The following is a 16,475-nucleotide window of genomic DNA, read 5'->3' as shown; positions in this document are numbered from 1 at the left end:
TATAGTCTCAAAAACCTCTTCCAGTTCAATTCTCACAGGTCTCATTTAATGATACCTAAATGCAATTAAAAGTTATACCCATTTGCATTAAAAAGTTCCTTTTAAAGTTTTGCTGAGCTACAAGTACCCATAAACACTTTACCAGAATGCAGGATTTTATGTTCTTTGTAATACATGAATTTCTGTGCAATATCTAGTAAAACTCACTGTTGCCAAATACTACGGTTATATAACTGTTAAGAAAAAAAAAAGTACGTACGTATTTTTTTGTGTGTGGCTTCAGAAAATTTTGAAACAGTTCATAAAGACTAATTGTTGTTTATACAAAATAACTGCTTATTTAACTAGATATTATGGGTGAAACCCTGGCTCCATTTAACATCATTATTAGCTCATGTAGCTCACTTCCAGTGAAATCATAACAGTAACTCATAAATACAAGGCTCCACAGGAGAGGAAAAAAGGTAAAGCTTCTTAAATTAATAAATTAAAATAAATTTGTAAAGACACATGGTTATAGGGTGAAGACTATGGGAGTTTCCAAAGTTGCAGGAACTGGTATGATGGGAACTGGCTCTTCCTTAGTAGGAGATATTGAAAGTCCATGCTTATTACTGAAACCTAATCAGAAATTATCCAGCCTTTTTTGCTTTCCACCATCTCTCAGAAACATACTGGCTTCTTGGCTTCTCTTGCTTTGTTACATGTGGCAGTGCATGCAAAGAATACCTCGTGCATGTGTAATGGCATCCTAGCAAATAAATTAATGCAAAGATAAAATCATCCACAGAATATTAGTGCATAAAAGCCATTTATTCACTGACAGCTCATGCACTTAATCGTTAATGACTGACTAGAACCTCTCTCTGTTTGGCAGTTTCGTGCCCAATCTGTCACGAGTACAACTGTGCTCAAGATGCTGCATAAGCAAGAAACTATGACATTTATTAGTTAAACAGCACTAGCAACTACAAATAGTCTCGAGCCCAGCACTGTGCAACCACACAGAGCAAAAGGAGGCTCAATACGTTCACAGTGTGACTTTCACGTTACCCCTTTCAACTCTGCTGACTTAGATGAAGGTGACCACTGATGTCCTCACTTCTGAGTTCCTCCTTCCTAGTTAACTAACAACTTGTGTTTTGAGGCTTCCCTAAGTCATGTTGTGTCAAGGTGATGTTATACTATGCCATACAATGTCATGAATAGCTATGAAGATCCCTTTCTTCACTGGGGCTGAAATGAGAAGGAAGATATGCTGTACAAGTGGTTAGTTACCAACACTTATCTATGACAGACTCTTACTGTAATCTAAGTAGCATCTTTAGCAGGCTATTTAGTTTAAAAAGCACAAAGGATAATTAGATGTCAAACCTGCTTATTATTTTAATGTAGGCCACATTATCAAATGATGTGCCATGTAGATATTTATTAGTAACAAATCTACATTTGTGAGAAAGTGAAATTTGTATTGCTAGTTAAGATCAATATTTTTATTAGATTTTTTCAAATTCTTAAATAAGGTAGCTAAATGGTTATGGAAATGTACTGATAATCAATTTACGTGAGAACCCATTAACTACATTTTCTAATCACAGAGGAAAAGATGATCTTTGTCTTAACAAGAATACTGAATTTCTAGAAAGATGTTGAACAATTAAAGATAGTCCAAGAAGTGTCAGGATAAATAAAGTAATAAGAGAAAACCTCTACAATATGTCTAACCAGCAAGAGGAAAATGAAAAAAAAAAACATTAAGACTTGGTTTTCTGGTTTTCAGGGTTTTGGTGGTTTGGGGGATAGCCTGATGAACAACCTCAAAATATCATTTCTACTCTACAGCACTTTCAAAACTGCATCAGCTTCAGCAGTCATGATGATGGGATGTGATCTTTTCCAGCTGTCTTGCACCTTTCAATGCCAATATGTACAATTAGCAGCCCCTAGACACCCACCCTCTCCATTTTTCCATAATGAAGACAAACTTTTTCCCTGACCAATGAAAACTGACAAGAAATCAAGCACAGGACAATATATTTTATCATCAGAAAGCAAAGACAGGTGTTTCCCCACCCACACTGTACACAGAGTTATACCAGTTATAGCAAGGTGTACAGTCATGTCCCCACTCACACATTGATTACTAGCACTCATTTGTCTCAAAAAAAATGCATGCTATCAGCTTCCTAGAATCTCTTCTCCCACAGGCAAGTGGGAAGCCGCAAAGTCAGAAACAAATTCAGAGAAGATTCCCATTTTCCTCCTTTTGAACTCTTTTAAGTATCTTCTTAGAAGGCATTTTGTTCATAGGAACTAGGTAGTCTTTATTTGCTTGAGAGTGGTTTCCTAATCATTTAATCTTAGTAACTGGAAATAATTAATTAAGAAAACTCCATTCATTGTATTTAAGAAAAATCAGTAATAATCTTAAACTACTTCAAGGTCATGTCTATAGTGTACTGAACACTGCTGCACTGATCACCTTAAGAGGTCAGGCAAGTCATCTGAGTATCTTGCAGAAAGGGATATTGAATCTAAACACAAGTGCACTTCATTGCATGTATGCTCAAAAAGCATCAATGTACCTACCACTTTCTTATGGTCTGCTGCACAATGAACTCACACTTTATACTTAGGGAACTGATCTTTTCTATATTGTTTCCAACAATATTATCTCACCAAAGCATTATAAAATGCACTGTAGTGTTGCACTGTATTCATTTGGTTGCATTTTTAAGAAGACACTGTGGAATGTACAATTAGAATAGCACATAAATACATCTGGAATTGCAGGTACTGTATTGCTGTCACTATACAGAAACAACTACACAGATGTAACAGCAAGCCACAGTGCAAAACCAGTTTTTACTGACTACATCACACAGTAACAGCACAAATAAGAGAAGTTCCCTGGCATATCATCACCAGTTTCAGCACTCCTCATGCATGTGAAAGGCACAGCAACAGATTGCTCAAAAAAAAATACTACTGAATTGCAATATTTCAGGTTCCAACTCTGCAGTCCACAGAACCCTAGGTAGTCTCACTCCAGAGGTACTCTTCATGCATGCTAAAACTGGTCACTCAAGTAAGGGTTTCAGGGCTGAGTGGCAGCAGTGACAGCACAGTGACACATCACTGACAGTACTTCACTGCTGTCACTCTCAATCACCACTGATTTCCTGCCAGGGATTTACCTGCTGGCCAGCCCCAGTACAAATGCACACGACCAGGCCATTCTCTGGAGAGAACTAATTCCCCTGGTGAGGTGACTACGGGAGCAGGAAAACCAGCTGCAAAGTGAAGAATAGAGTGTGACAGGGTCCAGTCCTGTGCTGTTTGGAAACAAGACAGTCTGCATCACATGGCTGTGGCACCCCAAAACATAACAGAAGCTGAAATGGTCCTACTTATATCGGCACACGGTGAGACAGCAGGTATAGTCAACGCAAGGCACACAGAACTGGCATTCAGACTGAAAGAACTTTAGAGCACACAGTTTAATACTCCCCAGTAATCATGCATCCTCAAGGGGAGTAAAGATGGTCTCCTGGATTTAGAAGACGTGCAGAATCAAATTCAGAAGTTTCGTTAACAAAATTTTTTATTCACTGTTCACTGCAAACCAAAAGAATGTAACAGAATGAGCAACAATATTTACCTGCTGTGAATAGGTCCTCTGAACTTCGGGTCAAATTTCCTTGGTTCACCTGCATTTAAAATAAAACAGCATAAAAACATGCCCTTATTTAAAAAAAATCTGTTCAGAGAGGGATGTTAACATCAGTCCTTTGAAAAACATCTTCCACATATTCCTATTTAATCAGGGTTTTTTTAATAATTTCATTTGGGCAGTATCAGTAATTCACCAATATAATTACCTAGCTTTTGTGTATGAGATCAAAGCTTTTATTCTTCTATCTTAAAAATATTGAGGGCCTTACATTTACCATATGATAAATTACCTTTATTGTATATCCTATGACTACACCTAGCACAGGGTTCGCAACATATTTGAGACAAGGATTATGTCTCACAGTCACATGCTAAGTGTGTTTGACAGTGAGTGAGTGAACCTACCTCACTGGAGTTACAGGCTAAAGTCCTTCTGATTCTTCTCTAGAATCACAGAATGTTAAGGGGTTGGAAGAGAACTTATAGATAATCTAGTCACTGCAGCCAAGGCTGCCTTGGAGCACTACATTCTTCACCAGCAGAAGAACAGTCTGGAGCCATGTCTGTACTTAATGTTATATTTAATGTTATATATATACTTAATGTACTTAATGTACTTAATGTTATGAATCCTGAAGAGTTTTCTTACTTCCCACTGCTTTGGTTACAGGACTTTATAGACACAGAGATGTAGGTTTGCCTTTTTTGGATTGGGCTTATCAGATGACAAAGCATGGATGGAGACTGCAGAAATGTCATGCTGATTTTGCTCTGCACTACCCTGCATGGGTGGTATAACTGCAGCAGCTTCTGCAAAGCCAGAGATGAGGTACAGTGCTGCAGAGCAGGCAGAAGACCACGTGTTTCAAGCACCTTCTCTAACTCTCAAGTGGGTGAACCCACCACACATCCCTGTGCAGGACGCAAAACAAGTTTTGAAGTTGGTTATTCATACATCTCTGAGATTGTTGCTTTCTATGAATCTCAGAATGACGAGAAGGTGAAGTCAAGTTCCTCCTAGAAACAGGCAGTAACATCTGGACAGACCTTACAGATGGAAAGAGTCAAACGTGACACATTTTTTTCATGGGGCTGTTCTGGCTAGCACAGTTCCAACTGGTTCACTCTGCACATAAGCAAACTATATTAAGAAACTCCCAAATACTTACTCACCAATCTGTGCTGCCAATGTGGACTGGAATAAGATGAATTACAGTAAAATCTCATTTGGTAAAGAGTAACAAAAATTTATGGTTGAATTTAAATTTTCAAGTTTTGAGCTACTGTATGAAAAGAAAGAAGCAGTTCTCCATTTGGTAGACCAGAATTTGGATTTTTCCTTTTGGAGATAGCTATTCAGTTTTATGGGATTTTTTTTTTTAAGTTCGGTAATTATAGAGATTTACTGAACCAAACTTCATGCAAGGAAAAATTACTTCTTCATTCAAATGTCAATGCTGCAATACAAATTACTGTTTCAGAGAGTTTTTTCACTGCCTTCTTAAGGATCTCCTCTTCTGAATATACCTGGTATTAAAGGGTGTTACCAGCCTAAATCTTACCCCACCCATAGAAAAATACCTATTGTCTAAGAGAAGAATTCAGCAACTTCTCAAAGGTAGAATTTACTTATTAACTAAATGCCAGACTTTGTTCTGGGTTTATATCAAAAAAACCTTATCAAAATCCACACAGACCAGTACAATAAATACAGCAGATAATAAAATTCTATTTGCCCTTCATCTGAGGTGTTCAGGTCTACCTTAACAACCTCCTACAACAAATATATTTTAACACAGAAGAGACTGATAAAGCTGAAACTTCGGAGAAGTGATGTATGACAGCAACACCAGGAAGTGGAAGAAGTAATGCTGTGACACAGGTGCCCACCATGGTCCAGGAAGCAAGTGTGCCATATACAATACCTAGTGCTGGGCCAACACCCATATATTGAAAAACCTTTTTGAACAGGAATTTCTACAAAACAAACGTTTCTACAAAATAATTTATCTCTGGAACAAATCAGAATCTGTAACATCACTCCCGATGGATAGGTTCTGGCCTTAAGGCATACTGGAGTGAGCCTCTGTTCATTGCTCATACAGGACACCCAAGCTGAGCACATAAGAACAGTCACACCAGATCACAAAAAAAACCCCCAAAAATTTCATTGAACCCATATCCTGTATGGGGGGCCATATCTGAGAAGAAACATCACAGTATTTCCCTAAAACTGAGATTACAGAGATTTGCAACTTCACTTTTCTTAACTAAAGGTAATGACTTTGTATTTAATAGCTGTGAGTGAATTTCTTTCTCATTCATTTCATAAATCTCTATTTAACTTGCATATACTTTAACAATCTGCAATGCCCTATATCACAGAGTACTACAGGTTAATGAACCATTGAAGTACTACCTCCTTTTGTCTGTTTTAAGCTTGCAATCAGTCACCTTATAACTGTATTGTATAACGTGGCACCATGGCATGCTACCAATAATTTTACAAGTTATTATATTCCCCTTTACTTGTCCCAGTCTGTTCAAATGTTTCTTGTACATAAGCCATTTCATAGATTTGGTTATGCTTATACTCCCTTTCTGTACCTTTTACAGTGCTACTATAGATCACTTAAAAAAGGAAGGGCCAGAACTGCACAGGACATTCACACAAATGTGATTTATACAATCCTATAATGACTCTTTCTATCTGACCTCAGTCCATTTCTAACAATTCATTCTTACAGTCTACTTGCTTCTCAGGGCAAACATTTTCACTGAGTCATCCATTAAGACTCCAAGTTCTCACTCTTGAATGTTAGCAGTTAGCTCAACCCCACGACTGGATGGAGGAACCTATCCTTCAAAGCTATTCAATGTTTTCCTTAAAAATTTGAACAAAGAAGTAGAATGAACACTTTGAAACTAGGCAGGTGACAAGTGTTAAAATACTTCTGGAGTCAGAATCAAGTGGATTTTGATAAACAACAATTCAAAATGATCTTTGTAATCTAACAAGAGTTATAAAGACGAACTCCATTCAGAAATCCATATAGAATAATTGCTTTCAAAAAGCAAGAAAGAAGAAGAATACTAAAGGATTACAGCATACTACAACAGAGAATGAGTCAGTCGAGCTATGTCTGCAAAAAAGCACCACTTCTTCAAGAAGTGTGACCATGACTCATGAAGTCACTATTCCTTGTGCCTGGGGACACGTGAGGCCTCAGATGAACAACTATTTCTAGCTCATGGACCTAGAATGTCAGAAGATACAAACAAACTGGAGAGAATAGAGGGACTGCTTAAAGAGAAGAAACTAAGGTTTGCAACATGGCTCAAACTGCATTGTCACTGAGCTCTTGGTATAAATCCATTACAGAATATGGGAGGAAAAGGTAACAACATTCTAAATTAGAAATACTCTAAAATTCACTGTCAGAAGTAGTAGGTAGCATCCATAGAACATTAATTACCAAAACATGACACAGCTGATCACAACTGTAATCAGTTTCAAGAAACAACAAAGAAAAATGCTGTTTGTTTCATCTCATTTTTCTGAATTAGATATCAAATTCCCTATTTAATTACTACTATCCTTTAAAAGTTCAGAAAATTCTTTGGGTTGATGTGGAAATTATTTATGCTACTAGTATCCATATAGCTCCTGGTAAAAGCAAACCACTATCCTTGCTACAAAAAGCCCAAGTGTATTTAGAAAGCAAATTCCAAGCATTAGGAGTTTGGTAGGCATAAGGAAGAAAGCAGTGGTGAGGGATGACTGACACTTTTTTTGCTAAGATTAAAAACTGAGATTATATTCGTTCTTTGCAGTTGAGGCAGATCTATTTCACAGGCTGCTTTATAATAGGAAACTTTTGTGTGTTGAAGTATGTCATTACAAGAAATAGCTCATTTCATTTACCAATTCTGACTCCAGACAGCATCTGAAGTTAATTGCTGTAGTAATTTGAAAAAGCAACTCTAAATTACTTACCTAAAATAAAAATGTACTATATATACATGTAAAATTTACCTTTGATGTGCAATTTAAATGAACTAGCAAATGTCATGCCAGAAAAAGTTAGAATATTGCTAATAATTGAAGAAGTTATAGAAAACCATCTGAGGCTGGGTCTAAGCCTATTAAAGTCAACTGAAATAACACAGTTCAAATACGTGAGATTTTGATCAGGTGCTCTGAATTGTCATAAGAAAGCAAGTAAATTACCATGTTTTCCATAGTAGTTTTCTTCATCTCTATCCATGTTACTGTACCTGGATCAGTTGAGCAAACTGTCGGTGTGAGATACTGACCGTGGACTCCTGTGTTGCTAGCACAATTTCCCCAGCAAGCACAGACACACAAAAATACTATTTAAATAGATTTAAAAATAAAGCTGATTGTCACGGACTTCTCCAATCACAACAGAAATTCACAAAGTAGGCAGGCCTTTCTGTGAATAGAAAGTTATCACTCAGTGCTTTTCCCACCTCCCCAAGCCAGTCTGATAGCCAGTCTGAACACAGAGGAATGACTCTTATCAGTTTGTGTTAACCTACACCATTAACCTAACGTATAAGCAAAAAGGGAAACATCTGTACTTGAATACCATTTGTAAAATAAATGTATGGAAGCCAATACAACAAAAAAAACCCTGATGATTTGCTGAAAATAAGGTATCACAGTGTTGGCTACACTTTTGTACTACCATGACATTAAATAGTCTTCATGTGCCACAGGTTGCCAAACCTTTCCTCCTCATACACTTGACTAGGTCCCACAAAGTTCAAGTCATGCAAGTCTAAAATGTAAACTGTCTGCTGTACATCAAATTTCCAATCTTGTCAAGTGGAAAATTTGTCTGTAGAAGTAGTAATAATTTACTGCATTATTTTCATAATAAAACATACTTTTTATATTTCTGCACAGCACAAAGGTGTAGAACAGAGGAGCCAGCAGTAAAAAGTCTCAGCATTGTTACTTTAGATACTGTAATGCCTATATAGCGAAATGAAGTACAAGGCATTATAGTCAGCACGTGAATCCAAAAGCCTGAGGCAGCCTCTCCTTTCAAGCCACCCAGGAACAGAATCTCTGTGTGGTGATTGTGACCAAAACGAAATTTCCACTCTCTGTGGAATATGATTAAAACACCAATTGTGGAGTTCTGTAATGAGAAACATGTACACTTGTATACGCATTCCTACAATAATTTACAGGACAGGGCTGAACTACATCCTGGAACAACAAAAATAAAATTTTTAGGTCAGCCCTGTCACTGCATAGTACACAAGGACATAGAAGAATAATCTCATAGTTCACCAATGATGCCTGTGATAGGTGTGTCACAGCTCATTTTGTTATTACAGAACTTAGCAGCAATGTTCTAAAGTTTACTGAAAGAGCTATTTAGTATAACCTATGTCAGTAAATGAACATAAAAGTAATATGATGAGATGTAGACTGATCTCCTGCAAAATATTAACCACTGACTGAACACTCATACTTAACTACCTCCCAAGACTTCCCGTCACCCTTACACAAATTAAAAAAAAAAAAAAAAAGAAATGCAGAGAAGCCAAGTGACTGATTCTACTGAGCTCCTACTCAAGTTTTCACCTCTGTCAAAGGCTGCTTCAGTAAATCTCAATACAGTACAAGAACAGAAGGCAGTGGACAGACAGTGCTAAACACAGATCCTCACTAACTAATATGCATTTGGTCAGCCATATATTACTCAACTCTAATAAAATGCTAATTCCAGTTTGAGAACTATTAGTTTCTTCAAATTTCTTCCCTGGTGTTTGATCAACAGTTACATGTGCCCATGAGGAGAACAGTTGAGACTTTTTAAGACAACAGAGGTTTTATTAGCAAGGCATTGGAGCTGCAGTTGTACGCACTGCTCCCCTCTACTGGAGCACATCTGTAAGCTCAAGTAATTCAAATATTCCTCTAATAGACCTCAGCAGCAGTAATGTCACCTCTAGGGCACCATACACAAGCTGCTAATTCAATGCTCAAACACACAAGTGGACAAGAAAACAAAGTAGGCTACTAACAAATGCTCAGGGGTCTATTAGGATTGAATGAGGTTCATCCCAGTTATGTGTCTCTAAAAAATCAGATGAAGATTTTGATGCCTCTGCCTGTCTATTCTGTGTAGGATTAGAAAAAAAAAAAACACAAGTTCTTGCAGAGCTCATCTACCCCATCAGAAGCAGAAAGTGCTTGAACACATATAAATGCCTAATCTTTGCAAGATTTACAGTCTTAATTTTGCAAAGAATCCAAATAAATGTTTGAAATTTACTGCTGTTTAGTAGTAGTCAATTTAATTTTACTTAAAAATTTTTTTAGGCAAACTTAAGCTACGTTGTAAGTCACATGTAACATTCCTTATGCAGACACAGCCTTCCTGATCCTAGTAATATAAAATAATACATTATTACTGTAAGACACAAATGTGTTGAAGCAGTCTATTAAGTCAAATGGTTGGCATTAATATAAAAACAACTCTTCCAACAAGCCTTGTATCTGGTTTACAGGCATATGGAGTTTTTCCCTCTCTGAAAAATTCAGGTGTAACTTGTTTGTTATGCTCACATACACTGCAATTATAATAAAAACACACCTATGATTTCTCTTGTGTAATAAATCATACTAAATGATAGCCACCTTTGAAATATCTTTTATCGTGACAGTATTGTTGGTCCTTCTGTTGTTGGTCCTTCAGCCAGAAAAGCTAGTGAGGGGATGAATACAACTCACACGGAACTGAAGTTTTAAGTCACAAACCAAACTTTTCTGCCTTTGGGTTGTGGGGTTTTGTTGGCGTTTTTAATTTCCTATTAGCCATTTATGCAGACAGATATCTTTTTTTTAAGAACAACTACATGTGTTTAACTCTTAAAAGTTGAGCGTAAAAGTCTCAGTTAATAGATGCCACACGCTGAAATGTGAGTCAGCAATATCACTGCATTAAATAATTGTACTAGAGCTTTAATGTCTTGATCCTATATTAAATCACAGGCTAGATTATGTACATCACATTGAAATGCTCTGTGATCTACATTCTCTAATCACTCCCACACAAGTCTTCCAACTCATTTCTGTGTCCACACATTCCTTTCCTCCTGTAGTTCTCCATCAGCTCTTCATTACATTCCCTTTTTTTTCTGGAAAGGCAAAAGCAAATGCAATGTGTGTTTTGGAATTACATTGTGATCAGTGTTTGACCCTTCTGCTCAGGTTATTTGTCTTTGGTCTGCCACCACTCATAATGTTCAGGGGGCCAAAGAGGGAGGCACTGGTCATGTGGGGCACCCTCCTGAACCAGGCAAAGTGTTGAAACCCAACTGATAACTGAATCCAGTACTGCCATTGTGCTACTGATACTGGTTCATGACTTGCAAAAAATGGAAAGGTTAAGAAGAAAGAGGAGGTGGCAGATGAGACAAACAAGTCATCTTGTGTCCTTTTCTTTACATAACTGCAAGTACACAGATCTTTACATGCAGATGAGTTTCCATCCACATTCAATCTAAGTTTCAAAAGCGACTGTCGCTGCCTTCCAGCAGAGCTGAGGGCACTCATTGCTCACAACCCAAATGCCACTGCTACCAATCTTACTGAAGGGCAGTAAAGCAAGAGGGGGGAAAACAAAAAACAGTGAGAGGCAAGGGTTTAAGAAGGTTTCAAGAAGATCCAAGTACTACGTAGTTCTGCATCAGTTTTACCCGTCGTCCTTTGCTTCCCAAGCAGTCCAGGCCACGTGCACTGTGTATGTATACAGTATAAAGAGAACTGTCGGGGAATTCTGAGGTCAGTGACAGTTCAGTGGAGAAGGCTGACCATTTTTCTACTGTGCTAAAAAAAACAAGCACTAAATTAGATTCTAAGAATGAAAAACTTTAAAATTAGTATCATTGCATTGTCCTAATTAGTCATTTATCCAAAGAAACATGATGGCCACCATGTCATAACCACAAGACAAAGTGAATGACAACACATCACACACCCAGCTGACTATCGGGTAGTCCAAAAATTGTGCAATTTTTTTTCCTGGTGGTGACTGTACAATTAACATGTTGTCCATGTTCACTTAATATTAGACAAAACATCAAAATCTGTTTGACCAGCATGATATGATCAAATGTCCAAGGTCCACACCTAACATTCTACTGCTATTAGTGACAGCTCAGGCTCTTAGGCCAACAAATACCCACAGAAAGGGGACTGAAAACGTATACAATTAATGTATTACAACTGAATTACCACTGAACTGAAATTCTGCCACGCACTAGAAAAAGGAAATGTTTTGAAATAATCAGATGCTTCCTACCCAGGATCAGAGAATGCCAGAAGTTTGTGTTTCTAGGCTGCTTTACTGCAGATGATCTAGAATTACAGATGCTTCCCAACGATTTTTTCTCCTAGCACTCTGTAATCCCAAATGCTTTATACCATATCATTGCAACTTCTTGTTTATTCTTATGCTGCAAAATGCTGCATGCAGATACCATACCGAGACCTTTTCTATAAATCATTAAAATAACACTTTCATAACCTCTAAAGGAGAGTATTATCTTCAGCATCTACCATTAAAAATTAAATCACTGCGCTGTTTCTGTGGGGAAAAAAGTGCAATTATACACATTTTTCAGATACAAAAATGCCAGGTGGAGGAGACAAAAGCTGGATTATTCTGGACTTTGTGTACATCATGTATCTGCCACTATTTTATTTGTACAAATGCATTCAATTACTTTGAAAGCAAGAGAACAGTCATACCCCCAACCTTATGAATAAACCAGTGTCTAATTCACAAAACCACGTTGAAACTGCACTAATCAGAGCCTTAACAGCAATGCATAATTTTGAAGATCTGTCCTCCTCTGTATACCAAGCCTTTTCTAATGGTTGCTGATTTAAAATAAGAATGGCCAATGGCTGCCTAATTTTGGTTAGCTACATTTGTCTAATGAGCTACCATTCTCTGTGAAAGGCAGACATCAAAAATCCTAATGAAACTTGCTGGTAGAATGTCCAACATAAAATGTACAAAGCTATCATGTGTCTCAAGTTGTTTCATAATTTTAAATTTTTTCAGTCACTATTACTTACCCAATTCTCAGAAAGTAAACACATAAGGTTCTATCCTTTCTTTTCCCCGTCCCCCCTTTTTTAACATTTAAAAATGCAGCTTGTATCTTGAGGACAATATAACAGCTGTCCAAATTTTAAAGACAATTACCTCAGTGTTGTCTCCCCTTATGGCTCTTCATATCTCAGAGACTCTGTGCCTGGTGTGCACTACCCTGCTCCTGGTGTAGTACACATGTACAACCCTTCCACTTCAGCAGCCCTCTGGCAACGTGTCTGCTGAGCACATCCAGCAACTGGTGAGTTCACTTTTACAACCAGGACCCCACTTTCAAGAGGAACTGTATTCCTGGAGGTGAACACAGGAATTTGAAAACAATCTCCTGGTTTTTCAGACAACCACAACAAAACCCCCATCACTATTACTACAAAATTAAATGTGTCTGACACTGAAATCAAAGGAAAGCTGTAAAATAAGATAACCTTCAGCTCTAGAAGAAGTTACAATTTATTGTTAAGTGGAAATAAGACTATTAATATCCTACAATACATTTTTGGGACTAACAAAATTATTCCACTAAATCTTTAGCACAAGGTTCATATTTCACAAAATATTTAACTCTAGTGGACTCTGACCTTTGATAATTACTATAATTTACTGTAAGATGGAAGCTTGGTCCTATATGACTAATTACTTCAAAATGTATACAATCCACAGATTTTCACAATTGTCTCTTAAGAACTAAGATCAAATGGTAATTTTAAGTTGTCTTTTAATTCCTATTAATTTTATACTAACAAGCACCCACTAGAAAACAACTATTATAGCCTACATGAAACCTTCCACTTAAAACCGACACAGCAAAGCCAAAATTTCTTTTAGATCAAATGGAGTACAGGAAGTGGCATTACAAATTATGTTTCCTGTTCTACTGAAGTAGAAGCATTTGAATAAAAACTCTATAGTGTAGGTCAGTTCAAAACTGGAGAAATTACATGAGGGTATTCACTAAAAGAAATATACATATAAAGTTCCATTTTTTAGAATAACATTAAGGAATTACAAACAAATTTTAAAAACTGCAAGCCAGACATCCCAATTCACTCAACAAACTACTGTCTCTCAACTTTTGCTTTTCAACAGAACATAAAAATATCCACTATCACAGTCCTTTATTCTGTGGAGAAATGAGACACAACTCTGTAAAATACCAAGTAGCACGAAGCCTCTGGAAAAACTCTCTCCAGTAATTAAATACACAGCTTTTGGAAACTATTAGCCCTCCAGCCTGTGAGAATCTGGTGTGGAAACTGCACCCAGCTATAATGGTCGATTACAAGAGAAAACCACTCAGAAAACCTCCCTGCATAGCTTGGGGAATTAGTAACATTAATCAGTTTCTTCAACAAGCCTTTGGGTGCCATTATTGCATGACAAGCTGTTGCAACACGTTTTACGTGGGTGTCATCACCACCCTCCTTGAATTTCATATCTGAAATAAAACCATTCTTTTGCTTAGAGAGACTGAGGAACTGAAAGCAGAGCAAGACGTTTTCTGCCCTAGTTCAGGTCTACCCTTCAGGCATCCCCTTTGGGTGCCCAGCTGAGTAAGAGACGTGCCAGCGCCAAGCGCTGCTCTGCCCCGGCCCAGGCTCAGCACGGTTCCGACAGATGGCCCTGGGGAGGCTACGGGGCAGCACCGCAGGGCGACCCGGCCACGGCCGATCCCCTCCGGGAGCGCCGCCCGACCGGGAGCGCCGCCCGACCCGCAGCTCCGGCTGCGCCCAGCCCGGCGGGCCCTGCCCGGCCCTGCCCAGCCCGGCGGGCCCTGCCCGCCCTGGGCGCCGTCGAACAGGCCCTGCCGTGCCAGCCGCGGCCCAGCTCCCAAGGCAAACAGAGATGTGGCAGCAGGATGGTTACATAGAGTGACTAATTAATTTTTCTCAAAGAACAACATAACAGAAATTCAGGCATGTTTAACATTATTAAGACATTTTCTCTTAGAAGAATACCCTCCACAGCAATCTGAAAGGTTGGTTTACCCAAACATTGCTGAAATACCAAGAGATCATATATGCAGAACAGCGTCTGGTAAATTACACTACAAAGGCTGGACAATTTAACAAATCACAAGTATGTTGATAGTTTAAAACATTTCCAAAAGCTAGAAAATGTTTTATTTTCCCGTTACAAAGGGCACTGTTTGAACCATGCACCCACAGTTTTAATGAAAGTCTAACTGCCCACATGCATGACCGAATTTTGCACTCGGTTACTGGTATCTGGTATGATATTTGAATACAAAAATAACTGGTTATGCTTTAGAATGATTAGGCATATATGTTTGTCCACAAAATGCGTAACTCACAGATAAGATTAAAAAGCCGTATCAATAGGCACTTGCTAATTCACTAGCTGTTCTCTGTATAGCTACGCACCTTGCAGAGACATTCTTTAGGGGAGAAAAAAAAGAATTATATAAAGAAAACTATTCAGATGGGGATTTGGTGAGTCGTGACTACTGCTGCTTTAACAGAGGTCAAAATTTATGTCTATAGAACACTGTATATAAGATGCATTATTATGAATGCCTGCCCTTCTGTACAGTCTCTGTATAGCACACTTGTATGGTATAATGAACAAAGCACCAGCTCTCCATGGTTGTTTTTAAACCATTAGATATGCAGTTACAAGTAGAGTTTGTAAGGCTATGTTAACTAGATCCATTATTTTATTAGGCAGACACATTTTTATTTATTTTGCCTTCATTTCTGAGACTTCTGCCACTTACTGTAGGATGTGTTCTGCAGTCTTAGCAGTGTTAACAATGGCTCTGTGTATCTGCAACAGTGAATATATTCACAAAACTATAACATGGGCAGATGTAATTTAAGAATTTATTTGAGCAAATAAATCCCTTACAGTTGCTTAAAAATGGTCAGAAGTGACCCTTCATTCCAAGTTTTTCCCACTTATTAATAAAAACAGACTTCCACTATATTCCCTAATTTGTTGTCATTAAAAAAGTCCTCTGGAATCAAAAGCTTGACTTTATACAAAGCCGAATGTGTTCTTAGACAAAAGAAGGGGACTGTGATTACTGATGTTTTCTGTTTCTATAGACTTCTAAAGGCACAAAATGTTATGCCAAGTTGGTCTGCATTCTTTGAGCCAGGTCCTATTCCTAGGTAATAAGACTGTTAGTAAATAAATAATCCAACATTAGTTACAGGTTTTTATTCCTCAAAGGAACTTGTCAGCATTTCCAACATACACAATTGAGACGTTGTTACAGAAAACAGATTTTTGTTACAGAAAATAATGTCTCCATGCATCTCGTTATTAGGTGCTATGACAAAAAAAAATACAATTTGAATGGTGATCTGAAAACTGAACAATTTTAGATGTAAGAGGACTTCACATTAGCTAGATATCTATAAAAACTGATACACAGTGATTCTCAAACCTGTACACAGACTAACTTGCAATGATACTATACAGAGCACTGTGCATTATGAGAAAAGTCTCTCTAAGAAATAATCTGTTCCTGCAGAAGCGGGTGTCAAGTTACTGTCTAAAGCACAGAACTGGCTCAGATTCCTCCTCCATTCCAACAGCAAAATACATGCTATGCCCCATGTATAAAACTAGGTTTATTATAACTGGTTTGCAGATTTTCCAGTTTGTGAT

General features: G+C 37.8%; 1 protein-coding gene across 2 annotated transcripts in view; it reads right to left on the bottom strand.

Moving 5' to 3' along the window:
- Positions 1-16,475, bottom strand: part of SLC44A5 (solute carrier family 44 member 5) — a 66,334-nt gene that overhangs the window by 29,895 nt on the left and 19,964 nt on the right. For both annotated transcript variants that reach the window (XM_027719946.2, XM_027719945.2), the window contains exon 2: positions 3,662-3,710. In XM_027719946.2, coding sequence (XP_027575747.1) covers positions 3,662-3,710 — 49 coding nt within the window. The remainder of the gene's footprint in view (positions 1-3,661; positions 3,711-16,475) is intronic.

The sequence above is a fragment of the Pipra filicauda genome, unplaced genomic scaffold, assembly GCF_003945595.2.
Source record: "Pipra filicauda isolate LSUMZ 115617 unplaced genomic scaffold, ASM394559v2 scaffold164_size1636381_pilon, whole genome shotgun sequence".
Taxonomy (NCBI): Eukaryota; Metazoa; Chordata; class Aves; order Passeriformes; family Pipridae; genus Pipra; species Pipra filicauda.
Note: the sequence above shows the minus strand (reverse complement) of the source record. Positions and strands in the feature narration are given on the sequence as shown.